Source organism: Sander vitreus, chromosome 15 (genome assembly GCF_031162955.1).
Source record: "Sander vitreus isolate 19-12246 chromosome 15, sanVit1, whole genome shotgun sequence".
Taxonomy (NCBI): Eukaryota; Metazoa; Chordata; class Actinopteri; order Perciformes; family Percidae; genus Sander; species Sander vitreus.
Genome location: NC_135869.1, coordinates 17,821,712 through 17,835,339, shown reverse-complemented (window position 1 = coordinate 17,835,339; position 13,628 = coordinate 17,821,712). Strand labels below are relative to the sequence as shown.

The 13,628-nt window shown below is 41.7% G+C and overlaps 1 protein-coding gene across 5 annotated transcripts in view; it reads right to left on the bottom strand.

Annotated features, from left to right (window-relative positions):
* Nucleotides 1-1,052: 1,052 nt before the first annotated feature.
* The window catches only part of LOC144529603 (E3 ubiquitin-protein ligase rnf213-alpha-like), a 34,412-nt gene continuing 21,836 nt past the window's right edge, over nucleotides 1,053-13,628 (bottom strand). For 2 of the 5 annotated variants that reach the window (XM_078268769.1, XM_078268771.1), the window contains exons 35-67: nucleotides 13,405-13,546; nucleotides 13,117-13,308; nucleotides 12,869-12,999; nucleotides 12,628-12,785; nucleotides 12,322-12,528; nucleotides 11,931-12,118; nucleotides 11,684-11,804; nucleotides 11,464-11,564; nucleotides 11,178-11,360; nucleotides 10,761-10,927; nucleotides 10,553-10,655; nucleotides 10,336-10,450; nucleotides 10,008-10,215; nucleotides 9,674-9,873; nucleotides 9,423-9,545; nucleotides 9,210-9,320; nucleotides 8,728-8,970; nucleotides 8,558-8,633; nucleotides 8,439-8,473; nucleotides 8,244-8,344; nucleotides 7,987-8,143; nucleotides 7,628-7,802; nucleotides 5,390-5,484; nucleotides 5,016-5,285; nucleotides 4,672-4,804; nucleotides 4,275-4,358; nucleotides 4,012-4,192; nucleotides 3,564-3,765; nucleotides 3,387-3,464; nucleotides 3,066-3,263; nucleotides 2,739-2,828; nucleotides 2,406-2,584; nucleotides 1,053-1,905 (exon numbers count right to left, since the gene is read on the bottom strand). In XM_078268769.1, coding sequence (XP_078124895.1) covers nucleotides 1,749-1,905; nucleotides 2,406-2,584; nucleotides 2,739-2,828; nucleotides 3,066-3,263; nucleotides 3,387-3,464; nucleotides 3,564-3,765; nucleotides 4,012-4,192; nucleotides 4,275-4,358; nucleotides 4,672-4,804; nucleotides 5,016-5,285; nucleotides 5,390-5,484; nucleotides 7,628-7,802; nucleotides 7,987-8,143; nucleotides 8,244-8,344; nucleotides 8,439-8,473; nucleotides 8,558-8,633; nucleotides 8,728-8,970; nucleotides 9,210-9,320; nucleotides 9,423-9,545; nucleotides 9,674-9,873; nucleotides 10,008-10,215; nucleotides 10,336-10,450; nucleotides 10,553-10,655; nucleotides 10,761-10,927; nucleotides 11,178-11,360; nucleotides 11,464-11,564; nucleotides 11,684-11,804; nucleotides 11,931-12,118; nucleotides 12,322-12,528; nucleotides 12,628-12,785; nucleotides 12,869-12,999; nucleotides 13,117-13,308; nucleotides 13,405-13,546 — 4,904 coding nt within the window. In that variant the 3' untranslated portion in view covers nucleotides 1,053-1,748. The remainder of the gene's footprint in view (nucleotides 1,906-2,405; nucleotides 2,585-2,738; nucleotides 2,829-3,065; nucleotides 3,264-3,386; nucleotides 3,465-3,563; nucleotides 3,766-4,011; nucleotides 4,193-4,274; nucleotides 4,359-4,671; nucleotides 4,805-5,015; nucleotides 5,286-5,389; nucleotides 5,485-7,627; nucleotides 7,803-7,986; nucleotides 8,144-8,243; nucleotides 8,345-8,438; nucleotides 8,474-8,557; nucleotides 8,634-8,727; nucleotides 8,971-9,209; nucleotides 9,321-9,422; nucleotides 9,546-9,673; nucleotides 9,874-10,007; nucleotides 10,216-10,335; nucleotides 10,451-10,552; nucleotides 10,656-10,760; nucleotides 10,928-11,177; nucleotides 11,361-11,463; nucleotides 11,565-11,683; nucleotides 11,805-11,930; nucleotides 12,119-12,321; nucleotides 12,529-12,627; nucleotides 12,786-12,868; nucleotides 13,000-13,116; nucleotides 13,309-13,404; nucleotides 13,547-13,628) is intronic. The other 3 variants (XM_078268772.1, XM_078268770.1, XM_078268773.1) reach the window with 3 other exon arrangements.

The window sequence follows — 13,628 nt, the reverse complement described above, 5'->3', positions numbered from 1 at the left end:
CCACTGAGATAAAGTAAAAAAAGAAACAAAAAAAGAATGATATTTGGGTGAAATCTGGAAACCTGACAGCCTATGACTCCTCTTATGGATATCATATTTACTGACTGCAGACTCGTAGAGGGTGGTCGCTGGCATGGTTTACTTTCACAGGCGCATGCTTCCATTTGTCATTGTTATGCTAAACACTGCTCTGGTATAGAGGAAATTGAATTAAGAAACCATCCAGCAGCAGTCTTGTCCTTATCACTTCCATCAGCCTGATCAGAAACACATTGAGCTCCCACCAACAGAGGGTCAGAAAGTCACGTAACTTTAGGCAGGCAGCCATTTCCTGAGCACTCCATCATGGATAGCCTCCGTTGGCTTTTGGCAGTGATGTAGCATGTAAATAAGGAGCAATTTACTTGTGACCTAGTAGTAATGCTGTTGAGAATCTAGTGTAAAACTCTTTGCAACTGTACACATAAAGGCAATTATAAGGGAACCAGCAACAGAAATGTCAGAGAGGGATATCTCAAAATCTGGGACAGTAAGACCAAAATTATCTCTAAGGGCAGATACTACTAGAAATAAGTAAAAGAAAATATGTACCCTTTGAGCTGATGGCAACATCACACAAGAAACAAAAATGACAGAAGACAATGGAATCTGCTTATGTCCGTAAATGATATTAGTCTCACAGGAGGTGAATCTAAGCACGAAATCTACATTTCATTACTGCACTTGTTGCCAAACCCCTGCTGAGCAAAATATTCTGTCACACTCTACTATGACAACAGAATTCAAGACTACTCAGAGTCCAATTCATAGCTGAGGAAATAATATAGCTTCAGTGGCAGATGGAAACATTAACAATACACCAAAATATATTTCTGCTGCTGTAACATATTGACAAATAATTAGACAAGTTATGGCAATATTACTCAGACAGTGATTAGCCAGGAAGGGGGAGGGGGCAGCACTGAGCCACACTAGCATGAGGTGAATATGTCACATTTGAAACATGGTTTATGTAATATTTTCCTCATAACACAAAAACAAGCCCACAAAAGTGAAATGTATGCTTTATTGGAAGCAGTATGTATTACTAAACACACAAAACTGGAATGTAAAAGAAAGGAAATACACTTTAAGGAAAGATTTTTTAAGGAAACATTTTCTTAGACAGTGAATTTAAAAAGTGAAAGAAAGGTAAGTGCAATTTTAACATACATATGGCACATCAACATAACATGATAAACAGCGATACAAAAAGGATGAAACTGACAAAACAGTTACTTTAAGCAAAGTGAAAAGACATTTTTCTTGATAAATTGACTTAGGTCAGGGTGATTTTCAGACCAGTTATTCAAAATTTTGTACCTGAGTTGAATTAAGATTGTTTTTCTTCCTCGAGACAGACAAATTCACATTATAAGTGCAAGAAAGAAGACTTTCAGATGTACAGAAACTCTGTACATCTTGGTGCTCAGGAAAAAAAACACAAAGCAAGAACAGATAATCAAAAGGAAATCTTCATACAGGTGAGCTGTACATGTGAACTGCACACCTATTTTGTGGCCCTATGAAGCTAAACATAAGTGCTCTTAAAAAGGCACATCTCTGGATAAATATGTGTAAAATACAGAACTTATCACATATACATCACTTCAATACTGTTGATTCGTCATGATTGTAAACTTCATCTGAGGGATGTGATGACATCAAATAAAGGAGGCAGACAACAAAACAACCCTTTTATCTGGTCCTCATTGTCTCTGACCGCGTTCCTGCTTGAACGCCATGATGAACTTCCAGGCTTCAACATACTGGGACAAGCAGATCTCTACTGGGAAGAGTTCGTCCACATCAGGGGGGGTGTCCAGGTCTTTGCACTCCATGTAAGACACCAGTGTGTCTTTCAGGCTTTTGAGAGACAAAACATATACTTCATATATGATCATACTTCAGACGTGATCTGACATCACACATACATGCATAAATATACATACACCAATCTAAATAAAATAAAAACATGTAGCAAAAACACCTGGCACACTTCACTGAGGCAGAGGACTAGAGGTACATTTTGAATAATTGATACAAAAAAAAGCTACGTTAACGGCTACCTTACTTAATAGCACAGTATTTACTTAGACATAGGGTTTCAACTTCATGGGATATCCCCAAGCCACAATCAAATAAAAGAAATTAGTAAAAAACAACATCACTGTTTGTCTGTTTTTTTCCCTGTAAAATGTAGAGAGCCAACTCTGACCAAACTTCAGGTTTGTTTGTGTGCAGCACGCTAAATCGTGCCAAATTTGCTCAAAGTAGGAATGGAACAAGATCCACTTAGTGTCAACAAAGAGCAAAAACACGTGCAAGTTATTATTTAAAAAAAAAAAAAACACATTTTGTTTTACCTCCAGTTAGGCCTGTAGGTATCAGGTGCATTGGGCTTTTTAAGGACCAGCACCAGGAACTCGTGCATTTCCAGCAGGAAAGAGTCAGCGCTGCTCTTAGAAAAGAAGCCAGTTAGCAGCCTGTGCTCGTCCTCACTCAGAGCCTCTTTGTACTTCTCTGAGACTTCCACAAATGGATCCTGAAGAGCACAGAGAATGCATGGAATAGGCAAAATAATAATCACACTGCACTTTTATACAGAAGTATGTATTAAGCAAAATATAATAAGCAACTGCTATCACGAATAATAATAATACAATTTCCATCTCTGTATCTGTATACTGATGCCTTACCCTCTTGAGCCGCAGCATATTTTCTGATTTGAGTGAGGCCAACAGCTGCCACAGAGCCACACAATGCTTTAGACAGCACATGCTCAGAGCCTGTGAGCAAAGCAGGGAGAACATTAAGTTGTATCTCATGTCTAGCACATAAAAAAAGAACCACATCAATTAAAACAATGTTTATTTAAATCCAATACTCGGGGAGTAAAAGTATAGTATGACAGACAACAAAAAAGTTGCTTTTAGGGGCAGATTTGGCAAATTGTTTGTATACAAAGTAACAAAATTGTCTGTGGAAGCGAGAGATAAAATAACCGGTGATTCCGACAGGCTGACCTTGAGGATAGGTGCAGCCATCTGGTTTCCCATCTGCAGCACCTCCTCCAGGTAGCAGGACAGCTGCATGTGAGGCTCTCCCCCGGTCATGGCGAGAAAACCAAGGGCCACTTCCAGTGTGGACAAGGCCTCACACACCTCACTGTAGGAGTGCAACTCCCCAGCCACGGCAAACAGCGTGAGAGTCTGAAGAGGCTCCTGTTTGCACACAGACACAGGTCGGATCATCTCCTTAGGGGATTATCTACAGCAAACATGTTGATGTACTATTTGTGATAAATGGATGGTAGTTCCAGTACTGTACTGTATATTACAACTTACTTGCTGGACTTTTGCTTTTACATCCTTCAGGATAATCTCATAGTTGCGTTCATGTCTGTTCACTAGTGTTGGGATGCCCTGTGAAAAAGGTACAGAGGCATAAAGGTATTTAAAAAAACAAAACCCTAACAAATTGGAGTCATTTCTGAGCTTTGCTTGTGCTTTCCATTTGCTCACATTGAGAGTGATGAGAGGTTTGCCCAGTAAGAAGCGGGAGACGATCTGTTGCTGGATCTTGGGCAAGTCGTACTCATGAAGAGTCTCCTGGCCCCTCTCAATGCTGTACTGGGTGTTGGACAGAACCAGGGGCATCAGGTCCCTCTCTTGCTCATACCGAATCACATGCAGGTCAGTCACATCCGCCGGGCTCACTTTGTAGCTGGGGGAGGGATAAACAGACCAGTCAGCCAGTTTGTATGTGTTATGGGAATAATTCTTATTTTTGTCTGTTTTCAACCCTTTCTGCCTATGATGTGGTCATTAATGAATTTTAAATAATAACTGTAAATAATTCTTACATACATTAATACATAAATGCAGTATATATTTTGGACAGAAGTTAACACACTATGTTCTTACAGCCAAACATGTGCAAGTGAGAAGAGTGTGGCATGAGCGCCCCCACCTGGTTTCCTCTCCAGTGTGTTTGTCCACACAGTAGACCAGGTCATTGTGCAGGGCAATGAGGTAGCTCACAAGGGCTGTAGAGCACAGGCCTGGGCCTTGTCGCCGTGGTAACAGCACCTTAAAGTCACTGTCCAGGTCCAGGTCTTTCTGGCAGAACTCAGCTGGGATCTTGATCTCCCCTGAACGACAACATTTCAATTCAAGTCGGATCAGGATGTTGGACAGGCCAGTGTTGGTGTAACAAAGTGGGTTTGTATTTACCGTTAGTGGCCAAAGACACTCTGAGCTGATTCCAGGTTGTCAGGAAGATCTTGATGTGTTTCTCATACCAGCCTTTCAGCGAAACTGCACACATGAAAAGAGTACACACGTCAACTAGAGGCATGACTTGCAGTACATTGGATAGACAGATCTCCTGTATGGAAGAGATTAAGCTCTTTTAAGAACACTCAATCAATGTCTCCTTCCAGGTTAAAACAACTAATTTCTTGGCAAGCAGGTTCTTAAATTGCAAGTCGCCAGCTATTTTACCAAGACATTCCCGAGAAAGAGGTAATTAGGAACTGCGTGGAACTTCGCATATCTTCTGTAAGTGAGTCATACAATTGAAAAAAAGTTGAGAACCACTGGCGTAGACAGACGTAGTTAGTTTCAGTACCTGCTTTCTGACTGTGGAGGAATTCGGCAATGGTGCCACAAGTCAGCTCAGTGATGTTTTGAAGCTTCTTGACCAGATCTCTCTGGAACGTGAGGATATCAGGAAGGTGCTTCACCAGTCGGAGCTCTGCTTCCTAAAATATATACGTATATATGTATGCATGCCTCAGTGGTGTGTTCAGTTGCTCTTTATAAACTGGTAAAGTATGTGAAAATTAAAGAACCCATAATTTATTAAAATGTGTTGTGACAGAGCCAGTCTTGCCATATCAGTTTATATTCATGACAGGATTATTTCGCTGACTTTTAAAAGTGGACTTGCATGTCGGGTGACCGTTTTCTTACCCTATGCAGAAATCTCCAGAGCACCGGCAGGGTGTCTTTGCCATCATTCTGCTCTACAATGTGGGTGAGGCTCAGCAGAGACACTTTCTCCCTGCAGCTCCACACGGCAGAACTGTGGATCAGAGAATTTTGGGGAAGTTCGGCCAAGAAGAGACGGGGTTCGCCAAACATGAGCTTCATGATTGGATTGGCAGAGATGCGAGAGTCAGCCCGGATGAATGTGTTCACTTCCTTTAGCTGTCTATCCAAGTGCTGTGGAGGAGAAAATGACTTAAGAAAACATGTTATATGCACATATTTTGCAAACTATATGCTGAAATTAGATGTGCTTAATTTGTTCCCTTTTAGAACAAATGATCAAAAAGTATTTTTACCTTCAGCTGAGGTGTGATGAGGGCGTTGCTCACGTCCATCTCCCATCCATTTCTAGCCTCTTTGGTGGAAAGCACATTGTCATAAGGAACCGGCCCTGAAAGGAAAGACCAGCTGTGTTAAATAGTATAAGGTAATCCAGTGAATCTAGCGTTTCATTTTTGAAGGGCCAAATGTATCCTATGTAAGCAGGTGTTAAAACAAATATAAAATGTTGCATATAAGGCTGAATGAAGTTACTATAGTAAGTTACCACTGTAATTACATCACCATATCATCCTGGATCATATGGAAAGATAGAGGTAGCATTGCAAACAACAATCCTGACACCCAGATCCTGCATGTGTTGCCTTGAGTAACTTAAAAATGACCCCATATGCAACACCTTCATAACATCCCTTGTGTGTACATACAGGTGCTGGTCATATAATTAGAATATCATGAAAAAGTTGATTTATTTCAGTAATTCCATTCATAAAGTGAAACTTGTAGAATGTATACATTCATTCCACACAGAGTGATATATTTCAAGTGTTTCTTTTAATTGTGATGATTATAACTGACAATTAATGAAAACCCCAAATTCAGTATCTCAGAAAATTAAAATATTACTTAAGACCAATACAAAAAAAGGATTTTTAGGAATGTTGGCCAACTGAAAAGTATGAACATGTACAGCACTCAATACTTAGTTGGGGCTCCTTTTGCCTGAATTACTGCAGCAATGCGGCGTGGCATGGAGTCGATCAGTCTGTGGCACTGCTCAGGTGTTATGAGAGCCCAGGTTGCTCTGATAGTGGCCTTCAGCTCTTCTGTATTGTTGGGTCTAAGAACAGGGGTACCATGGTCTTTAAACTAGGTACTGGTAGCTTTGGCACTGTGTGCAGGTGCCAAGTCCTGTTGGAAAATGAAATCTGCATCTCCATAAAGTTGGTCAGCAGCAGGAAGCATGAAGTGCTCTAAAACGTCCTGGTAGACGGCTGCGTTGACCCTGGACCTCAGAAAACACAGTGGACCAACACCAGCAGATGACATGGCACCCCAAACCATCACTGACTGTGGAAACTTTACACTGGACTTCAAGCAACGTGGAATCTGTGCCTCTCCTCTCTTCCTCCAGACTCTGGGACCTTGATTTCCAAAGGAAATGCAAAATTGACTTTCATCAGAGAAAGTAACTTTGGACCACTCAGCAGCAGTCCAGTCCTTTTTGTCTTTAGCCCAGGCGAGACGCTTCTGACGCTGTGTCTTGTTCAGGAGTGGCTTGACACAAGGAATGCGACAGCTGAAACCCATGTCTTGCATACGTCTGTGCGTGGTGGTTCTTGAAGCACTGACTCCAGCTGCAGTCCACTCTCTGTGAATCTCCCCCACATTTTTGAATGGGTTTTGTTTCACAATCCTCTCCAGGGTGCGGTTATCCCTATTGCTTGTACACTTTTTTCTATCACATCTTTTCCTTCCCTTCGCCTCTCTATTAATGTGCTTGGACACAGAGCTCTGTGAACAGCCAGCCTCTTTAGCAATGACCTTTTGTGTCTTGCCCTCCTTGTGCAGAAGGTGTCAATGGTCGTCTTTTGGACAGCTGTCAAGTCAGCAGTCTTCCCCATGATTGTGTAGCCTACAGAACTAGACTGAGGGACCATTTAAAGGCCTTTGCAGGTGTTTTGAGTTAATTAGCTGATTAGAGTGTGGCACCAGGTGTCTTCAATATTGAACCTTAACCGTCACAATATTCTACTTTTCAGAGATACTGAATTTGGGGTTTTCATTAGTTGTCAGTTGTAATCATCAAAAGTAAAAGAAATAAACACTTGAAAGATATCAGTCTGTGTGGAATGAATGTATACATTATACAAGTTTCACTTTTTGAATGGAATTACTGAAATAAATCAACTTTTTCATGACATTCTAATTATATGACCAGCACCTGTACATTGCATATGAACACCACACCATTTCTGACCACTGGAGGGCACCCCTTCCCTCTCTTTTCTATTTTCTGTCACTGTCCTGCAGCCCACACATTTACAGTAACAAGGTCGAAGAAGGTTCAGGAGCAACACACTTTTGAAACATGCTTTCACTACCTTTAGAATAGAAGTGAAAACCGTAACAAAGCTGCACTAAATTGATGGACACGGGTTGGTATTCAGACTCAGATATTTTTGGTATCATTATGTTGCTCCCAATATTGACACAGCTCATAATATTGTTACAGTAGGTCTGTTGTTCCTTACATGTTTGTTGCTGTTTGGGTTCCAGGAGGCTGCTGATGAGCAGGTGAACAGCGCTGACTGTGTCGTCTGTCCCTTTACCCAGGGATCGGATAAGATGTTTCATGTCCTTTCGCAGGTGAGCAAGTAGAAATGCACCTGGGTCAGGTACTGGAGGCTTGATGATGGCAGAGATGGACTAGAAACACAAATAAAGTGGATGACTGACCAGACTCCTCCCTTTTAAATGCAAACTGCAAGATTTCAATGGTGCTATAACACTAGAATGATTGGGTTGTTTTTTTTGCTGCACCTATACACATTCAAGAATATGTTGCAGAGGGAAGCATCTCCATTAGAACTGTACTCATTATTTAAGCTACCTGTGGGTGGCTGCAGGCACCCAGCAGCATGGCCATGTGAGTGAGCATGCGGACCATGGTGAAGGGAACAGGTGAAATGCTCTTTGTGTCCAGCATGTCGGGATTGTCCCTGCGTCTGGGGTCGCCAAGGATGTGGCCTGTCCGAGTGCGGTCACCCCTGTGAGAAGACAATTAATAAATTAATACAAATTAAAAGAAAATATACACTTATTAACTTTATTCCATTTATTATTTATTCCAACTGATAGACCACTTACTGCAACGGAACGGCTTGAAATCCCCTCACAGGTATGTGGTTGTCTCCTCCAATTTCAACACCACAGTCCAAACAATGACTTTTTTGCATGGGCTGGCCACACTAAAGAAAAAGAAACAGGACACAAAGAAAAATTATTCTTCAGAGTATAAAAACAATACTATAAAAAAAAAAAGTCAGACTGAACGTAGCATACCTCTCCAATGGTGCAGGGGTGACCATTTGGACAATCTACGGTAAAGGTAAATCAAAAATTACTTTTTCAATGATATTTGAGTACGATGGTTAGAGCTTTTTTTTTGTCTGTTTACTTACGGTACCACTGCAATTGTCCCATAGCTTGTTGAGCCACTGCTAACATGTCCTCTGGCATGGTTGGCAAGAAGGCTGCCTGTACCAACAGATAAAAACACATTCAATTCACCTACAAGAAGAGGAGGCCTAGTTGCCAACACAGAAAGCAGCTGACAATATACACACTGTACCTGCATGTTGGCAGGTGCCATTGCAAGATGCTGCAGGGGAGCTAAGATCCCCTTGTTCCCGCAGATCACGACAGCAGCCAGGTGAATAGTTAATTCCACCGACACAGACTGGGTACCAGGGGCCCCGGGACAAACAACCAACGGCCCGAGTCGGTTGGTCACCAAAGACTTGGCAAAAGCCTTCAACTGTGGGCTGGCAAGGAATTTGGAGTTCTGGATGTACGCCATCAGGGCTTCCAATTGCTGCAGGTACAAAGATACATAAATATAAGTAATTTACTGACAAAGACAGAAAACAGTCCAGTAAAGAACTGCATTTTTGTGTTTGGTTCCCATTCCATTATTGCATGCAAAATATGACTTGAAAACAAGTTAAATGAACTCACAAGTTTCAGAATAGTTCACTTGTGGTCATTTGCAAAAATGGGTGCAAACAGATTATATCCAAGCAGTACATTAGGTCTTATTAATATAAGATCTACCTCAGGCTTTGGATGGAAGCTAGCATTGGCTTCTCTGTAGAGAGTGGTGACTTCTCTGTACAGCGCCAACAAAAGATAAACTGTGGTACACTGTGGTAAGCATCTGCACCCCTATGAAGAAAAAGAGCAACAAGATACCCATGTAAACAAGCACACAAAAACAGAGGCCTGACCAGATGCTCAGTTACCAACAAGAACGTTATGTAGCGTTACCTCACAAGTCTCGTCCAGTCCGTCCATTTTGCCTTCCATAACTCCCTTTGCGACAGCATTTCTGATGGTCTTGTAGTGCTCCCCACACACAAGATACTGGTCTATTGGGGTGGCTTCTTTACTCTGGGTGTAATGAAAATTCAACCACACTATTACTTTACTTTATTAGTAACTGCTAGCATTACATTTATAATACAACCGTGCCTTCATTTTGGTACTGACACTAAAAATCACAATGTAAGTAATTGAACCTTTTGCAGCACTTCTTCAGGGAAGAGCCAGCGCATGTCATCCACTTTGAGAAGTTTCAGGACAAACTCCACTCCATGTTGGCTGCAGATCTTACGGATCAAGTAGACACGATACCAGTCGTTTCCACTGCGCCTACATAAGTTCACCGCACTGGTCAGGAAGGCTGTGGTTCCACTTTGACCAGTCTCCCGAGCCTCTGCTATGATTAAAAAGAGAAAGAAATAATGACATTTTGGTAAAATTAACACATTCTAAAACACAAACTAATCACATATCACTAGTATGTGAACAGTATGTGAGAAGATAATCCTTTATTTCATCAAAATGAAACACCTGTTGCTCTGAATTTTTCCACGATGAGGCTAGCAGCCATATCCAGGTCCATACGCACTCTGGCCACCTGCTGCAGATACTCCACAGTGGCTGTTTCAGCAGACTGACCATGTGATTGTAGGTAATCAGTCAGGAAGGCACTTTCATTCTGCAGACACACCTGCTGGTCTGTAATGGACCTGAACTGCAACCTTTCAAACATGGAATCCTAGTGAAATGAAAAGGGAATACATCATATGAAAGTCCAAAATCCACAGGTGTGATTAGCATATTTGCATCTAATTTATCTTATCAAACAAACAAAGAAAAAGTCAGAATTCCTGTGTACCTCCAGGCAGTTAATGTACAACGAGTAGAGCTCAGTTTTGTCAGTCTCCTCTAAGATGTTGCTCTGCTCAACTGCCACCAAATATTGCTGCAGGTAACCTTTAACTTCATCAAAGCTTCAGAAACAGAAAAATATATACAAAAATGAGAAACAGTGCTAAAAATGTTGGAAGCGTACATAAGTAGGCTTTATCCAATGTGCAACCATAGCACCTTACCTGTACTTCAGCAGCAGTTTGAGCACTACTGACCGAACCACTGGATTTTTATCCACAGAGTCATCAAATGGAGAGAGCACCTTTGTCAACATGTGTCGATTAACTGGAAAAAAAACCCAAAAAGGATAATCAGAGCTGACAACACATGTGTAAGCAGATACATGGATGTGCACAAACCCAAGTGACCAGGGTCAGAGCACTGCCCTACCTCTAAGAATGGGAACAGTGTTGGCCTCCACCATGAGAAAGGACAGCAAATGGAGAATGACAGCTGAACAGGGGGGGGAGTTGTCTTTGAAGCACACAGTGGACACCAGGTCAATGAAGAAAGCATTGCACTGCTTCCTGAACTGAGCATGTTGGTTGATTAGAATCCTACACAAAACAAGAGACACAACATATTTTTGTTCCAATTCATTACATGCCAGGTTTACACAGCATGGAGTTACCTTGATCCTATGAAGGAACTTATAACAGCACAGCGTGTGTGTGTGTGTGTGTGTGTGTGTGTGTGTGTGTGTGTGTGTGTGTGTGTGTGTAAATAGAAGCACACCATATCTGTGCCTTTTATGAGAAACAAAAATTTAAAATCAGTTCTCGTTATAATCCATATGCAGTTACCAACCTGATGGCATCTGAAGGAACAATGGGAAGGTCGTCGTTAACTTGCTGCATGCAGAGGGGACAGTACATCTGACCGGGGACCAACCACTGTTTGATACAGGCAACACAGTAGATGTGCTCACATGGCAGGCAGAGCGGATCTTGGGGGTCTCCCATACACACTGGGCACAGTGTAAGACCAAACCTGGAATAAACAAACAATAGGTGATGGAGAAGTGAAGAAATGGTGGAGGCAAAGTACATTAGAGATTCTGATGAAGGCGAACGATAGAAAACAGAATTTCTACCTGAAGATGCGTTCAACGGCTCCATCTTTGCAGGTTTTGAGCAAACCGATTACTGCCTCGAATGACTGCTGAGTTTTGAGGTCAGAATTCTTTTCCAGTATCTATGACAGAGCACAGGTAATACATGCTATTAAGGACAAAGGAATTATTGTTGATGCAGTTTTATAGTGATTAACTGAATTCATGAAAATTCAGGTTAGTACAAAGAACCCAGACCAACCTGGCAAAGCCCTTTTGTATGCTCCAAAATTAAAGGTGTCAGCTTCTGCTCTACCTCCTCAATGCCCAACAGCATGTGTTCCACAAATAGAGAAAGAGAAAATATCCGATTCCATCCAGCTCTAAGAACAACAAAACACAAACAAATAACCATCCAACTCAATTAAGCTAAAACCTATCTATCTACTGTAGTGTCTACCGCTAGCTGTCCCACCATTTAAATGTATATTTAGTTAAGCGTGACTTACTGGACTCTACAGACGATCGCCTTGCTCCTCTCTCCATAGCGTCTCACAATGTCCTCTGAGCAGATCAACTCAATGGGAACCTGGAGCTTTTTGACCTGTCTAAGCCAGGCTTGTCTTTGGGCATCTGTGTCCAGGAGTCTAGGCTCAAGGTACTCCACGCATGCAAAAGCAGCATATACATCAAGTACCTTGAAGACAGGGAAATATGATCACTACACATCACAGGCCACTAAAAGGGCAACGTAAATAATATTAAATTACCAAACATAATTTAATCTTAAAATCAATATTGTGCATGCCAAATTCAAAAACATCGAAAGGTAGCAGAAAAAGAAAAGTATTATTTTATATTAAATAAATTATTTAAACTAAATAGTCTTTAGATACTCACCATTTCAACCCCGTCTCTGGTATGATGATTCTTCAAGAGGTGCTGGGTCACCTGGGGCTCAATGCAGATCATTCTGGAGAGGTTCTGCACTCGGTTCTTGAACTCATGATAAGCAGCATGAATCCAGGGAAGAGATGCCGCTGTATCAGTGGCATTGAGCTGCAATCGCAGCTCATTGACACAACAGTTTAGGGCACCACACAGGAGCTAGAAAAGCAAATAATGTGCGTTAGTATATACATGCACACACCATCACACAGATGTAGCGTTACAAATGAAGGGCTTCAAGTAGTACAGAAACACAACCTGCAGATCTTCCTGACAAGTCACATTCATTGTCATGGAGATGAAATCCTGAAGGTAGCGTTGGAAAAACTCGGTCTGCATCTCTCGGTCTGCTTTCTCAATGTATCGTCCCAGTGGTGTCTTCCAAAAGAACTCATCAAACTCTTGTTGAGTGTGGCCTAACAGACATATACATTTTCATTTACAAAACAACATTGTGGTAGTGACATGCCAGTTATGGAAAGTGTTATCAGGCCATTACCTTCACGCTGAAGCGCATGAACCCAGAGTTCCTCCAGGTAGTCCTTGATCCTCCAGCTGAAGGGCATGCTGCAGCTCATGTTCCGGTCTGGGGCAATGTAGTTCTGGACAAGGATTGTTCTTGTCCCAGAGCTGCGATAAGAGAAAACGATAAAAAAGTTTAAATATGTAAAGTAAACAGTAGGTTAAATCTTACAAATATAGCAATTTTGAATCCTTTATGCAAAGTGCAGTATTACCACCACTTACTTGTGGTCCAATGTTAGGTGTGGGATTTCCAGCAGCTTATCATTGCCAAAGATATCTAACCACAGTCTCTTGACAAATTCACCACAGTTTGTATCTAGCAGGATGTCCAAGTTTTGGTCACGGTCAATGACTGAAAGCAGTTGTGCCAAGAGGGGGATGACCACAGCCTGAATGCGCTTCCATAAGGTGTGCCTGTCACGACCCCCAAAACGTTCACAGTGCTGTTAAACATCATAGGAATATAAAGTCAAACACAGACATTTTGCACGCTGCAGCTGAAGCACTCACCTGAAGGTGCCTCCTTCTTGCAAGGCATCAATGTTTGAGGCCTCCTTAATGACCCAGTTGCTTTTGATGGCTGAGAAGGTGTTGCCATCATTAGTCACCAGCAATGAGTGAAGATGCCTCTTCACAGTTTGCAGAAATTCACCTGATATGAGTTAAATAACATGATGAGCAATGATTGCATTGATGGGCATGATTGCAACTGCAAAAACACAAAACAATGTGTT